General features: G+C 48.0%; 1 protein-coding gene across 10 annotated transcripts in view; it reads left to right on the forward strand.

Moving 5' to 3' along the window:
• Positions 1-15262, forward strand: part of ERI3 (ERI1 exoribonuclease family member 3) — a 125102-nt gene that overhangs the window by 60395 nt on the left and 49445 nt on the right. For 9 of the 10 annotated variants that reach the window (XM_025855984.2, XM_025855990.2, XM_073902731.1 and 6 more), the window contains one exon: positions 5718-5790. The exons of the other annotated variant lie outside the window; for it this stretch is intronic. In XM_025855984.2, coding sequence (XP_025711769.1) covers positions 5718-5790 — 73 coding nt within the window. The remainder of the gene's footprint in view (positions 1-5717; positions 5791-15262) is intronic. 10 annotated transcript variants of the gene reach the window in all.

Consider the following 15262-nt stretch of genomic DNA (forward strand, 5'->3'; position numbering starts at 1 on the left):
CTACTCTCCTCAACTTGAGGAAAAGTGATCGTGAAAGGCGGGCCGTTTATCACCCAGGGTCTGTTTATCTCCTCTCGTAGGGGGGGAACGGAAACAGGAGAGACAAAGAGCTGTGTCCCTAGCTAAGTGCTGCCTCAGCTGGGATAGGCTGCCCATGCTGGATGCAGACTCATTACGCCGGCCGTGAAGGCTCTGACTGGGTGCATCTCCCAGACTAGGATCCAGTGGGAATGGGACTTTTCCCAAGGCCTTGGAGACATGGCAGTTCTGAAACACAGGATAGTGACAACATTCCGTGGGCACGTTTGTATCAGAATGAGCAAGTGTAGAGACCCTACATGGAAACAAGCCCCACTCCCCCTCATAGGTGTCCCTTTGGCAGGAGCATCCATCTGGCTGATTGGTTGGGTCTGTTGGCCTACTCCTTGCCCAGGCTGGGCCTTCTGGCCCTCCGTGGCACAACAGTGACTTGGGAGAAGACTGAGCCTTTCTCCCTACTCTTCCCTTTGCTCCTTAATACTTCCCCGTTTCTGCATATCAGATGGGACAAAATAGTTTGCCCTTGCAGGTGGGCAGTATGTGCCTCCTTGAGCTTTTGGACATCAGGACTGACAGCCTACATTACTTCAAGATCTGGGTCTCATGGCCTTCCCAGAGAGGCAGAAAGGAATCACATATGGCTCCAGATCCGGCTGGCTTCCTGCTCTTTAAGGGCTCAAGTCTGCTAAAAGTGAGAGTGTCCTGTATCTCCCTGATTTGGAGTTGCCCCTAAAACTTAGAGAGAATGAGAAAAGCACAGAAGGAATTGCATGCATAACCTTTCCCAGCACTGGTGCCTGCGCTCCTGCTGGTCCTGGCTGTTGGTGTCTGCCAGTCTATCTGTCAGACCTCCATGGATGCTGCTGGCCTCCTCAACTCAAGCCTAGCAGTTCTAGCAGAGCCCCCCAGATCTGCGTCACCTAATCTTCAAAGCTGAGCTCCTGTTCACAATGGCTTCATCCTGCCCCTACCCATTAGCGAGGGTGGTGTTCCCTTAATGAGCTAGTCCCCTGCCTTGGCTGGCGCCGAGCTGGTCACACCTGTTTGCCATCAGGGCTGTCTGGGCCCAGCCCCAGCACTGGGCTGCAGGTGGTGGGGCTGGATGAGGGGTGTGTGGGGAGGGCCGGGTTCCTTATGTTTTGTGCACTACGCTTGTTGGAGGGGGCAGTTTCTTCTATCCCTCCTCCTCCCACACTGTTCTAAGTGGAGGAGGGCTCTCTGCTTTCTTTTTTGTTATTTGGAAGGAGTAATAAGGGAACTTGAGAAATACCCCATCTTTTCTAACTCCTGCCTAGAGTTAGAAGTAGTGAGGGGCTAGTCAGGCATCTTTGAGGAGGGTTTGATGTTCTCTGCTGAAGACCCTAGGGCCCAGTGTGATAGGAGCAGCGTCACATGGTAAACGCTGAAGGCGGAGTCCCTCTCCAGCCCTAGGCCCCACAGTATTTGGAAAGCGATTATAATCCCTCGGTTTAGAGCCCACGCAAGACTGGGGGGCCCTTCCTTAAAGGGGGCCCCTTGCATTCATGAAGCTGAAGGAAGTTTTGATTTGGTTGAAAAAATCTCATTCCTTTTTATGGCCTGGACATAATTGGCTCTTTTCTATTGGCCATCAGTGATGTCATTCCGACCCTCATAAAGAAGGGGAAATCACACCTGTGGACTCGGTGCATAAAATTTCATTGGGCAGCAGTAATAAGCATGGCCAGATGATGTTTGGGCAGTTGAGGAGCTCTGTGCCCAGTGATTCCAGCTGCACGGAGACCTGGGCACCATAAACCTGCCTGCACGTTCATGCCCGCAGGCTAGTCCAGGGCCCACTGCCAGTGGCTCTTTTCCTGGTAGGAACTCACAGCATTCGGACCTTTTGTGGCAGGGGGACTTTTGCCCTCTTCCTTTCCAAATTGGTGGAACCATGTACCCCCTGGTACTCACGGACCCTAGCCTTAGGCTCCTAAGAACCCTGGAGCCAGGTGAGACCTTGAGCAGTAACCACCATGCTTACCATGCTACCTGCCTCTCTAAGGCCCCAGCGCTTGGCTTCCCAGGGACCGTGAAGAACTCCGGGTGCCTGTGCATGACTGAGGCCCCGTGCAGTCGGAAGGCTGAGGCCCCACTTCTCGTTCTCCCCTTGGCCTCTTGTGTGATCGAGCAAATCCTTTTTCTTCTCTGGGCATCACTTTCCTTTTTTATGTAGGGGATGACAACTACTCTGACCTACCTTGCTCATAGTTTCTCTTGGTGCTCTCTGAGCTGGCGAGAGTTCTGTCATAGAAATGTGTAGCTGTCTTCCCATGAGGCACCTGGAAGTTCAAGTTCTGGTATTTGGCTCTGTGTCTCTTGCGAAGATGGGCCTGGACCCTGCCGCATCTCGACTGCTCATGTCTTGGAGTCACAGGGCCAGGACCAGCCGCAGACTGGAGGGCTCAGCAACCTGAAGGCCTGTGAGTCTGCAGACTGCATGTGTCCCTGCAAGTCCTGGAGCCTGAATGAGAATTACAGTCCTGCCTTCCTCTGCTTCAGTCAGCCACGGGGTCCAGATAGCACTCAGGGCTGCTGCTGAGCCGTGTCTGAGGTTGACCAACCCGCCTGGTGGTCTGTCTAGTCTGTCTTTGATGTGGCCCCTCTGGTATAGGTCTTCCTCCGAGAGGGTCAGGTAGGATTCTACTGTGCCAGACCCTCCCTACCTGGGTAGAAATGTCTACCTTTGATATCTTGCTGGAAAGGGAGCCGCCACCCCCCCACCCCCACCCTGTGCCCCCGACCAGAGTTAGCCACAGCCAATAGGACTTCTGGTCCGTGTCATCTAAAAGAAACTGGGACTGGCTAAGGGATAATATGGTAGGTGGCCCAGGACCCCTGCCTTTTGCTGGCCGGTCCCCCTGACCTGTTTCTTTGCAGATTGTGCTGCTTCTGGTGGCCCCTTCACTCACAGATCTTAATGTGGTTTTTCAACAATACCTGAGCTCAGCAAGCATTTTCACAAATAACAAGGGTAAGGAACATGAAAGAAAAATGGAAGGAAATAAGAAAATTATCCAAAAAATACAGTTCTCCTTAAGCAACCACATTGTGTAGCGCCTAAGGCTATCTTTCAGCCTTCAAAACCTTGCCTAGTATCCTTATATTCTTGGTCCTTGGTTCCCTCATGGGGACGTGTTACCTGGGTACTCCTTCATCGTGGTCTCAGCCAGAACTTCCCTTCTGGGAAATTGACTGGTTGTAATTAATGTCCCTGTGCCACCTGAATATTTGAGAGGACCCTCCCCTTCAAGTAAGGTATCTCAGGTCTTAGAAAAGTAAATTCTTAGTGTACTGCCTGAAACATGGGTATCAGTTTCCTCTGAGCATCTGCCAAATAACAGAGTAATGGAGGGGAGGCTGGACTGCCCTGGAACTTTCTGGGGTGGAACCAATCACCTTAACTGGATTCTTACTACCAGACTTCCTCAAAAAGGAGTTTATACTGTGGTCTCCACTTTCTTATCTCTTACTCACTGTTTGACACGTTGCATGTTGCCTTCTGCTCCCACCAACCCACTGATGCCAAATCCATTGGGTTTTTCTCAGCTGTCATTTTGCTTGACCACTCCGTGGCATTTGACACTAATGACCTGTAATTTAAGCTGAAAAATCGGTTGTATATATTCCAGAAAGGGGAAGTGTGCTTTTAGGTTGTTTAGGTTGACCACAGGTTGATATAAAGTGAGGCCAAAAGAGCATGTGTGACTCTGGGTATCTGATACCCTGAAAAAGGTCCAGGAGCTCTGCCCTCTAGGAATGAGGGTAGGTAGGGTGAGTCCTGACTCATGGTACATTATCTCCTGTGGAATTCTGGAAGGAGATGAGAAGGGACCTCTGGGGAAAGCTTCCTGGGCCCTCAGATCTTGGGAGTATTCTGCAAGGAAGAGATGGAAGTCTCACTCTCTAGTTTCTAAAGACTCAGAGAGAGACAGATTTTAGTTTAGTATTAAGGATATTCTAGAATTGAAGGAGACTAAAACTAGGGCTGATTGCCACATAAAGTAGTGAGTTCCATGTGTGTGGCGATGGTCTTCTAGGGGTGACCTGATTTCATTCTTGCTCAGTAACACTTCTGAGACATTAGCCTGGGCCTTCTGCTCATCTCATTCCATACTCTTCCCTGTTGATCTACTCTTGTGGCTTTAATTTCACTTAAATTACATTAACGATTTAGCAGTTTATATCTCCAGTCCAGACCTCTGCTCAAAACTGGATATGCAGCCGCCTCTGTAGATATCATTCCCCTGCCACATGTCTCCTAGGCACTTTGAACTTAGCAGACATTGAGTGCCCACCATGTACCATGCACGTACGTAAAACTGTATTCCCAAACTTGTGCCTCCTTCCAGTGGTGCACCAGGGGTGAGGCAGTGAGCAGTCCACTGTGATTTGGGCAGAGAATTTAAAAACAGTCATAAAATTGACTAAATACTGTTTTGCTCTGGGTGTCTGATATCCTGTCTGTGCCCCTGCCTCCCTCTCTGTGTCTGACTCAGGGAGTAACATGAAGCTAGCCAAGCCACAGACCTTTGAATTGGGCTCTACTGCTTCCTCTCATTGGGCGCCCCCATCCCATTTGGTTGCCAGGGCCTCCTTCACGTCTCATGTCTGTTCCTTGCTTGTTATTTCTACAGCCTTTGTCTAGCTTTGGGCTACTACCCAGCTTTTTCAGGGTATTGTTTTTGTCGTCCCCAGATAAATCTTTGTAAATCACAACTCTTCAGAGGCTCTCCACTGCCTATGGCCAAGCTCTTCTCTTAGCAAGAAAGTTCTATGTTCTTTCACAGCTACTATTTCTGGTATTTTACTCCATGTTTTCATGTATCCCAGTGCTCCAACTTAAGGCTGTTTAGTCTATTTCTTTTATTGTCCATCCCACTGAACAAATTGTGAACCCCTTGGAGGCAGGGGCTAAGTCTTAACGTTTTGAGCCCTAAGTGCCTGTCTATTATTAAACTTCAGTAAATGGTTGAATGGATTTATGCGGGTACGACATCCTATTTAGAGGGAAAGACCATTTATAAATAATAAGAAAGGGCTTTTGGCTTAAATTCTGACCTTTTATCCTTTTGCATGGTCTCTTCTCTATCAGCAGAAAACCTCTTGCTAGAGACCTAAATGTGAACTGGAGCCCCTGCCCAGCTATCACCAACTCACATGCTCCTCTCTCTCTCCTCCCGTCTTAGATCCCTGCCTCTCTGCTGTAACAAAACAACTACAAACTGGTGCATTGGAAAGAACGTAGGCTTTGGGGTGAGATAGACCTGGGTTCAGTTCTTGGCACTGTCAGTTTTTAGCTGTGGGACTTTCGGTGACCCCTCTGAATTTCATTTTCTCATCTGTAAAAGGTAGGCAACAATGCCTCCCAGCATCGTGCTGAGGAATCACATGCCAATGCGAGTAAGATCCTTAGCATTTTGCAGGCCATCAGAAAATAGTAGCTGCTGGTGTTAGTTTGAATAGAGGTTCCAGGTGCTCACATTTAGATCTGGAACCCAGTGTCCAGGGTGCTAGAGGTGCGGTGCCTTTCTTGGGCAGAGTGGGACCCGTGGCTAATGGGTCAGCCTTCTGAGGAGGTGTGTTTGCATTTCCTAGATTCAGACTCCATACCTGGGACATGGGTGTTCCCAACTTGTTCTCTTTTCCCTTTCTTGTAGGCTCCCAGGCCAGTGCCAGTATTTGGGCTTGCCAGTGGCGGATTACTTCAAGCAGTGGATTAATCTGAAAAAGGTACTGTGTCTGAGCCCCATTCGGGTGCTTCCTCTGGGTCTCCTGTCCCCAGGTCCCCTCCCCCCTTGCTTGCTTTATTCATCTCTGTTCTCTTTTTGTTGTCATCTCTTTCCTTTTCTTTTTGTTCTCTTTTCTCAACATCCCTCCTTCCTCTTCCCTAGCTAACATGCACTGGAAGGGTGTGGACCTTTCTGGGAGGGAGGAGCTGCTTGGGGACCAGGCTGCAGGGTAGAGTATAACATTATCCAATGTAGTGTCATCCAGATGTGCAGAGAAGTCCCAATGAAGGGGACTTTCTAGGTTCTTGCTCAGAACTAAATCACTGGGCTGAGCTGCATTGTCTTTAGGAGAGATGTGGCACTAGCTGAGCCTCTGGGAAAGTATCCTTCTTTGATGTGATCATGAGTGTGGCCTCTGACTGTCCTGAGTGGCTCTGGTATCACCCTCTGGTTGGGAGGTAGAATTAGTTCAGGCTGGCTTTGGTCCTGCCTCGCCCCAGCAGAGCCTTGCTCATGTGACAAGGACCATGGAAACTAGAGCCCAATTCCCTTTGAGTATGAGGAAGGAGACTGGCCCTAATGCAGCACCAAGTACCTGGGGAGTGGGTGCTGGGGCTCTGGGCTGGGAGGGACCCCATGTGGCTATGAAATTGGGACCTGGCAGAGAATGAATTACCCAGAAAACTCTACTTTGCTAGTGTGTGTGCTATACTTCCTAGGTAAGCAGAAGAAAGGAGGTATAGGAATAGACTCTCAAGATAGAGATCCTCCTTCCTATCCCTCTTTTGCGATCATTCCTCCAGGAGGCCCAGTCCGCTAGAGAGACTCACCCCCATAATTCTGATGTAAGGGCAATAGCCCTCGAACAACCTTAAGAACCCCATGCCGCTCATCAGCTTAGTGACTCCCAGGAAATCAGAGAAGAGAGAACACACCAGGGGTCAGAGTAGTGGCTCCCAGGGGGACTTAGAGAAGAGAGCCGTCATTGAAGGGTATTGTGAGGATTTGGCTCGTGAACTGGGTATTCAAGGAAGGTGGAATATGAATCTGAAGAGGAGAGAAGACTTTCCAGGGGAGCAGCATGCTTTTGGTGTGTGTATGGGCTGGAGCTAAGTGAACATGTGGAGGAACAGTAGAGGAGAATGACTTTGGATGTTGTTCCGTCAGTCTCAGGGCAGCCATTCTTTATGGCGACATTTGTGAACTCCTTTGCTTTCCCCTGGTACTCAGGTTCTTTACACGTGGTCCTTGGCCTGTTTGTACTTTGATCCTTACCCACCTCTCCAGCTGATCTCCCTTGGACCTGAGCAGTAGCTACTTACTACCTTCCATCTTTGGCTGAGGGGCCAAGCTCTGTCCTTCCTCCAAGTCTTGGCCTGTGGCCTTACCTCTGTCTGAAGTGTCCCCCAGTCATCTTCATAAGGCACGTTTGCTCTTCTTGAGGATTCAGCTCAGGTATCACCTCTTCTGACAAGGTCAGCAGTCAGTCTCTTGTCTTGAGACTCCTCGACCCTTTGGATATCAGTGATCTTTGAGCGTTGAAACTGAGTCCCAATCTGTTTCCTCACAGACCTGTCCGTCTGGAGCACGGAGACTGAGGCTGGTTCCTCTCTGTGTCTGAGGTGGCCAGATCAGGGCTGAGAACAGAGTATGTGCTCAGTGAATTGTGGCTGGCTGGCTGGCTGACTGATCTTTGAGAGCTGGCTCCACAGGCCTCACACAGGGCTTGGTGGGGCTCTGCACGAGGGTGTGGCTAGGTCTGCGCTCCCGGAAGACAGCATGTCAGCTGTCAGAGTGCATCTGAGGCTGCTTGCTGGCCTTAGCAAATGTAATGTGAAGGCCCGGCCAGGCGAGGCAGGCACTGACCATGAACAGTTGCTCTGTGAAGTTCGCTAGACTCTTTGGTGTCTGGCTAGCTCCCTGCCTCCAGGTTCCTTGGCAGAGAGGCAGGAAAACAGCTGATCCATGTGTTAACATTGCCACCCAAGGCTACCTTGATGCTACTGGGGTTGGAGGCAAGCTGTCCTGAGCCTGTTCAGCGTGGTTCTCTGCCAGACTGTGCCAAGCCATAGGAGGGAAATAGGTGCAAGTGGAAACTGGAGACTTTGTTCCCAGTTGGCCGTGTGACTGCGTCTTGGTAGGTAAACTGAGCAGATCTAGGAAAAACAAGAGTGGCATGAGGCGAGTGGCATTAGAGGGCTCTAATCCCTTCCTCTCTGCCCTCCAGCCACATCATGTTCCAGATGCGCCTGAGGGCCCAGCAGGAGAGATGCCTCACTTCTGGACTTTGGGCCAGTCTTTGCCAGCAGCCATTCAAGACAGAGAGGCTGCAGGGCCCTAGAGGTCCAGGGGCATGGTGATCTTTCTGACCGTTTTACGGCATGGGTTAGTGCAGGGTGCACAAAGATTCCCGCTTCCTTAAAAAGAGTAACAATAACAGCAAGCCAGAGAGGTCATTGCCAGGGTTGCATGGGTATTGTGTAACGTCTTACTCTATGTATGCCCTTCTTTCCCCCTGTGTGACCAGGCCCTGGCTGTCTCCAGGGCCCTCTACTGTCCTTGATCTTACTCTTTCCTCCCTACTCTACCTCCTTTTCCTCTTCTCCTCAACTCCGCAAGCAGAACTTTGCCCATGGAAAAAGTAGGGGTGGGGGTATCTTGGTCTGCTTGGCTGCCAAAACTTGCCCATTGAGTGAACTGGGACTGAATTCACCATCCCCATTTCCTAAGGCCTCTCCTGTCCAGGAATGGTGTGCACTGCATCAGGGAAGAGTAGCTTTTCAGTGGTCAGGCTGCCACATCGCCCGTCTCCACCCACTTCCCCTGTAGCAGAGTGGAGCAAGCCAGTGTTTGCTGACATTTGGAGTATCATTGAATGATCTTACACTCTTATTGAACTGTCAGCTTAGAGAAGACATGGGGCCCTGCTCCCAGCTCCCTCCAGGAGGTCAGAGCTGTCACTGAGGAGCCAGAAGAACACACACACACACACACACACACACACACGTGCAGGAATATACACGTGTTTTTACTCAAGTGAATGAATATACCCAAGTAGGCATATCCAAAGTTGTATGTATGTTTCCATTCATACATATGGGTGTAAATATATAGTCACATATTCACCTTCAAAAATATATGGAAATACACAGGCACGAATGTTTATACATACATATTTATAAAGCATGAAGACACATGGATATATATATAAAAACATACACATCTTCATCAGTAAACACGTATTCTTGAGTGCCCTCTGTGTTCCAGGTACTGTACTAAGCCTGGAGATATAACAGAAAAGATGGATATTAAATAATTCTAATTGTAGTCCAGAGTCATGGCATCATTTCATAAGGGGGCCTGACTTAGGGGGGCAAGGTCAGAGAATGGTTCCCTGAGGAAGGGTGTCTAAGCTGAGATCTGAAGGATGAGTAGGAATTGGCTAGTAAGCATGTGGCAAGGCCCTGAGGTGAGGAGAAGCCTGGCAGCTTCATGGAACTAGAATGCAAGTTCCATGAAGAGTGGAGAATTTTAGTCTCTGTTCACTGTTCTGTCCTCATCACTTTGAATAGTTCCTGGCACACAGTGATGTTTAGTCATTATTTGTTGAATGAATGACTGCCTGGAGCATAGTGAATGTGGGGAAGAGAGGAGAGTGGCGAGGGATGAAACTGGAGGGGGAGGCCACACTTTAGATTTTGATCCTTATCCTTAGGGTAAGGGGAAGCTGTTGAAGGGTACTAAACATAGGAGAGGTGTCATCTGATGTGCATTTTGAAAAAGCTCTTTCTGGCTACAGTGTAGAGAGAGCTGAGTGTTGATATGGGGGGATCAGTACTGGTTTTTCTTAATGGGGCTATAGTTGGCATCTTGGAGTGGGAGGAACCCTTGTCTGGACAGCATTGCTGAACTTGTAGCATTCTTGTCCCCCCGTTCACTGAATGCTGGTAGTGCCCCTCTCCAAGTCATTGTGACAATTGGAAATGCTCCGTGCCCACCATATGCACGTACATTTCCAGGGGCCTAGACAGGGGTGGGAGTGGGGAGGTACTGTCCCTGGTTGAGAACCACAGAATTAGACCACTGCTACAGCCCAGGTGAAAGATGATAGTTACCAGGATTGAACTGAGAACAGTGGAAATGTAGAGAAATGGATTAATTCTAGAGTATAAAGTGGTACAGTCAGTTCTGCTACAATGCAACATAGACCTTCTTAAAAATCACCATGCTATGAAAAGTTATAATAAAAAGTTGAAATAAAAATGGGGTTAGAAGCACAATTCTCAAAAACTTCATCAGTGACATATAAAAAAAGATAGGAATCTAATAAAAAATGGTAGCATAATTTTACATGTTAAAAGGCTAAGAAATACATAAATAGTGCAGTGAATACGGCACTCTACCTTGAAAAAACCCTGAAGTTTGCTTGGCAGTGGGCATGAGAAAGGTTGCAGCTTGTGAGTTACTGCAAAGTGGTAGAAAGCGAGTTCTCTGGAATCAGTTGGAAAGTTGTAGCCAGATGGATGCGGCTTATGATACATGTAGTGTTCTAGGAAGCTACGTATGTTTGAAGTGTAAGCATGTGTGCATTCTGCATCTTCTGACTCAGCTCTCTTCAGCCGGGCCACTTTCCTGTGTTTATCTGGTATTGATGATGAACAAAATCACACATAAACAAAGGCAAAATTTGCATTATGCTAAACTCTTTCCTAATACATTGACTGCATTGGAATGAATGTTCTCTTTCAAAATGAGTATTATAGCAGAACAGACTGTACAGTGGACAGGAAAGGGTGATTGATTGGCTGTGAGGACTGATGATGAAGGAGGAAACCACGATGACTCTTAAGGTTTATGATTTGAGCAACTGGATGAATTGGAATGAATGCACTGAGGTAATGGAAGGAGGAGAAGTTCGGGGATTAGAAGAGAAGATGAATTGGTACACGTAGAGTTTAGAAGCTTTCAGACGTTCTTGTGAAGCTACGGAGTAGTTGAATATATAGGTCTGGGGCTCAGAGATAAGGTCTGGATAAGAGATATAAATTCAGGGGAGTTGTTGGTATATGAATGATCATTGAAGCCAGGAGAATGTAGAATATACAGGGTGAGAAGACAAGAGGGCCTAGGATGAACACTGAGAAACATCAGCACTTAGTAGATAGGAGAGGAAGAGTCAGACATAGAGAAGGAGTGGCCACTGAGAGTAGTGATAAAAATTCTCATTTATTGATTGCATTTTGTGTGCTAGACCTGTGTTGTCCAGCGTAATTGCCAGGTTTTTTTTTCACTTTAAAGTTTAGTTAATTTAAATGTAAATAAACTTTCTTGAAGAACTTTTAGGTATACTTGGAACAACCTGTGTTGGTGAGTTTACATTTTCAATTTATGAAAATAAATTGAACCTAACACCTAGGTTAGCCTAACACCTCCTGTTAGCTGTTTAAAATCTAAATATAGATCTAATATTTCTAATGACGATTTAGCATCTGAACTGAGATGTATTTTAAGTATAAATTACACACTTAAATACAGAATAGTTCATTAATTTTTTTGTTCTTTAGTAATTTTTATGTTGATTACTTCTTGATAATCTGTTATTATTTGCATATCTCTTTTTTTCACATTTTAAGGTTGAGAAAACAGGCACGTAGTGAAGGTGCAACTTGCTCAGTGTCCCACGTTGGTACCTGGCAGAGGTAGAACTGAAATTTAGTTGTGCCTGACCCTTTGTGCTAAAGAGAGGGTTAGGACGAGAGAGTAAAGAGTGGTAGAGAAGGGAGGGTGTGGTGCCACAGAGACCATGGAGAGAAAGAGTCTTCAGGACAAGAGGGCCGGTCAGCTCGCAGAGAGCCATGGAACAGAAGGACCGAACTGGGAGTGCCTGGGACGGAAGGGCCTCGGCAACCTTGGTGAAAACTCGATGGCGTGAGAGGGACTGGAGCCAAATTGGAGCAAATGGGGGAGTAAATGAGGCGACAGAGAAATTTTAACCTTTTCAGAAACATGGCTTTGAGGGAGAGAAAAAGGACAAGGACTGTGATGGGGCAAGTGTGGGGTTGAGGCAGGTGGCGTGTTGTAAGGAGGGGGACGTGCGCTTGGTCGTAGGCACCGTTACGGAAGGAAGTTTGAAAATACAGGACGGACAGAGGTCTCTGGGATGGTGAGGAGATGGGGTGCAGAAAATGATGGAAATCGGCTCTCTGCAGGAGGAAGACCCCTCTTCTGCTGCGAGGTGGGGGCAGTAGATGCTGAAGGAGTGCGGACTTGATGGCAAGTTGAGGTAGTTCCCATCTGATGGCTCATTTTCTCTATGAAGTAGATGAGCCACTTGCTAATAACTAATAGGGGAGGACTGGGAAGGTTTGTAGGAAGTGGGGAGGGATTGCTGTAGTTTTAGTAAAGAGTAGAAGTGTGAGCCAACTCTTCAGTAAAGAGTAGAAGTGTGAGAAATAGAGTAGGATTTCTAGGCAGTATTGAGGGTCCCGTCGAGGTTGATGGCATTCATTCATAGTGGAACCGCTGCTCAGTCGTAGGGCTTTTCTGTAGCAGAGCTCAGCAGACCGAAAGCAGACATTTAGATTCATCCAGGGTGGAGACTTTTCGCAAGAAGTGTGATGAAAGGAACAAAGGAGTTGTTGAAAATACTGGCAAGATGGTGGTTGCCAAGATGGGCTATGAGATCCTCGCTGGATATTGAGGAAAGAGAAGACAGCAGGGGGCCTGATGGATATGGAAAAAGTAGCTAGGTCCCAGTAAGGCGAGGAAAGGTGTACCAGGTGTAGTTGAACATGCCACATGGAAAGATAAGAGATTATGGTTAGCGTAGGATGTGATTTCAGAGGTGGGGCAGTTCTCCGTGTTGGCAGGTTCCAAGGTGCACCCATGGGAGTGAGTAGCTAAGATTGGGTGGTGGAAAATGTTAGTGTAAATAAGAGGTTAAGAAAGGGATAGGTCAGATGCGACTTTCCTAAGGAAGTGAGTATGTGGATACACACATGCACACATAATGTATATATTCTCTCTGCATATGCATGGACACATAGGGATAAATGTATATACGAATATATGCCTGCATGTATGCATATGCAGTTCATGTACATTCAGACCAAGCCATGCAAGTCCATGCACATACACTCACAAATGGTCTGGAATTCCCTCTGGGCCTGTTTAGACAGGCCATCTTAGGAGGATCCTGAGTCAGTCCTGACAGAGCTCAACCAGACATGCTCAGAAGTTGTAGGGAGCGGGTCACCTAGAATTTAACAGACCCAGATGTGCCAGAGTAGGAAGACTCCTGTTCCACTTTTCCTCTGCCATCTGTGCTATCCGCCTTGCTGTAATTTCTGGGTGCTCTGAAGGGGTGCGTTGGGACCAGCTGTGAAAGAGAATAAGGAAGAGGAGACCTTCTTGGGTCCCTCCAAGAAGGAGAAGCATTTCTCCAAGAAGCCTTTCTGTCTCCCTCTCCCCTGGGAGTGGACAGCAGGAGAAACTACTGAAGGGAAGGTTGGTGTCTACGATTGAGTGCGACTTTTCCTGACCTTGGAGCATTCAGAGTCCCAATCAGTGCAGTAATAAATTAAGGGCTTATGGAGGAATAAATTCTTGGCCTTAATGAAGTTCTTTGCTGGGGGCCATAGGCAGGTCAGCAGGTCAGAATGATGCAGATTGGAGGCTCCAGCGAGTGGGCTTAGCTAGCTGGGAAGCCATCAGGAATGAAAAGATCTGAAACTGTCGGTCAGGTCACTGTTTTGGAGCTGTGGGCATAAAACTGCTCAAGTGATAGGCAGCCTGACAGAGGCTGGGACTCTATAGAATGGTGGCCACGTGGTGCCACCTGCAGAGCCCCTCCATTGGGGTTATTCAGAAGCTAATCTGGAAAAAACCAAGAACAAAACAGAACTGAAAACCAAGAGAGGGGTGTGAAGATCTAGGGGCCCTGCAAGGTGTTTGTTTTATTTGTTTGTTTATTTCGGAGGGCGAGAGGGTTTGTACCAAGACAGGTGTTTCTGGACCACTCGGTGGTCAGAACCAGACATGCTGTGGTCCAGGTCTTTGGCATCATCCAAAGTACAGAGCATTGTCCGTGGGGCAGTGGGCAGTTATGGGCCACTATCCTATGGGCCAGGGCCTCTAGAATTATGTGCACAGAGGAAAGGACACGGAGCACCAGGTATAAATGAGGGAGAGGTGGGGGCACAGGCATGGGACAAGGAGGGGGCGAGTGGGAGAGCAGCCTGGAGCGCTTGCTGCTGGGTTTGATGCTGAAGCCCTGGGAGGAGCCAGTCTTGGGGGCTGGAGGCTCCTGGATTGTGGAGCTGAAACTAGAACCCAGGCCTCAAGACTCCACATCCTGAGCTCTTTCTCCTTTCATCCTGCCCTCTGCAATGTCTGCCCTTGGGCATGAGCTCTTGGGATGTGGTCCAGAGGTAGCAGAGGGAACAGTGCTATGTTTGGAATCAGGGGCAGCTGGAGCTGGAAAGAATGTCTCCTTTCTCCACATCTCCCTGCCCCCATGGTGTAGTGCCCTGCCCGGCTTTTCCTTTAAATATGTCTTACAGCTGTCTGAACTCTGAAATTTCTTTCACTCCTTCCCTCGCCTTGTTAACATGTGTTGCCTTTGGGGTAATCAGGGAAAAAATATTATGTCCTTTTACAATTACCGGGTTTTGGAATATTAAAATGTCTCGCTGCATCGGCACTGTTATTTTGATTGGTATTCTAACCTTTGACTAGCCCATAAAGCGCGCCGCTCCTGAAGCCAATATTGCAGGACTGAAATTTAATTCCGAAATGATTCCAGATAATAGGGAGACAGATAATATATGCATGAAGGATATTATGTTTGGACTAACTGCAGCAGGGCCAAGGCTGGGGAGCTGAATAATAGCCCAGAGTGAGTTATAATCTATGGGACAGAAATGCCTTACTGTCAGGGCCAGGAGAGGAACTCTTAAATCAAAGGCACAGGAAAGGGTGCAATTGCAGTGTGCTTGTTTTGACAGGAAAAGCACTGGAGCCAAGAGGGTAGGTATGGAAGGCTGTGGCCCATCCTTTCTCTTGAGCAAAGTACCCAGGGCCCTTTGCAGCATCCCTAGCTTCATATCTCCTATCCCTCTAACATTCTGGCCATATCAAACTTCTTGCCATTCTTCAAATACACTCTTCAAAGGGACTATCACTTCCCTTTGCTCATTCTGTTCCCTTTGCCTACATTGCCTTTCCCCTTTTCATGTGTTGAGAAAACTCCCGTTCATCCTTCAAAACCCTCTTCTGTGAAGGCTTCACTGACCTTCCCCAACCCCTGGTAGAAATAGTCGATCACCTCCTCCTTTGTATGGTTTCAGCACTTTGTAATGAGTATATATCACATGCTCCTGCAATTATCTGCTCACACGTTTGTATTTCCTAGTAGACTGTGAGCACTTTGAGGCCTACATGCCACCTGTCTCTGTATTTCTAGTGCTCAGCTC

The sequence above is a fragment of the Callorhinus ursinus genome, unplaced genomic scaffold, assembly GCF_003265705.2.
Source record: "Callorhinus ursinus isolate GAN/ISIS: 27379988/994484 unplaced genomic scaffold, GSC_fseal_2.0 scaffold18, whole genome shotgun sequence".
Lineage (NCBI taxonomy): Eukaryota > Metazoa > Chordata > Mammalia > Carnivora > Otariidae > Callorhinus > Callorhinus ursinus.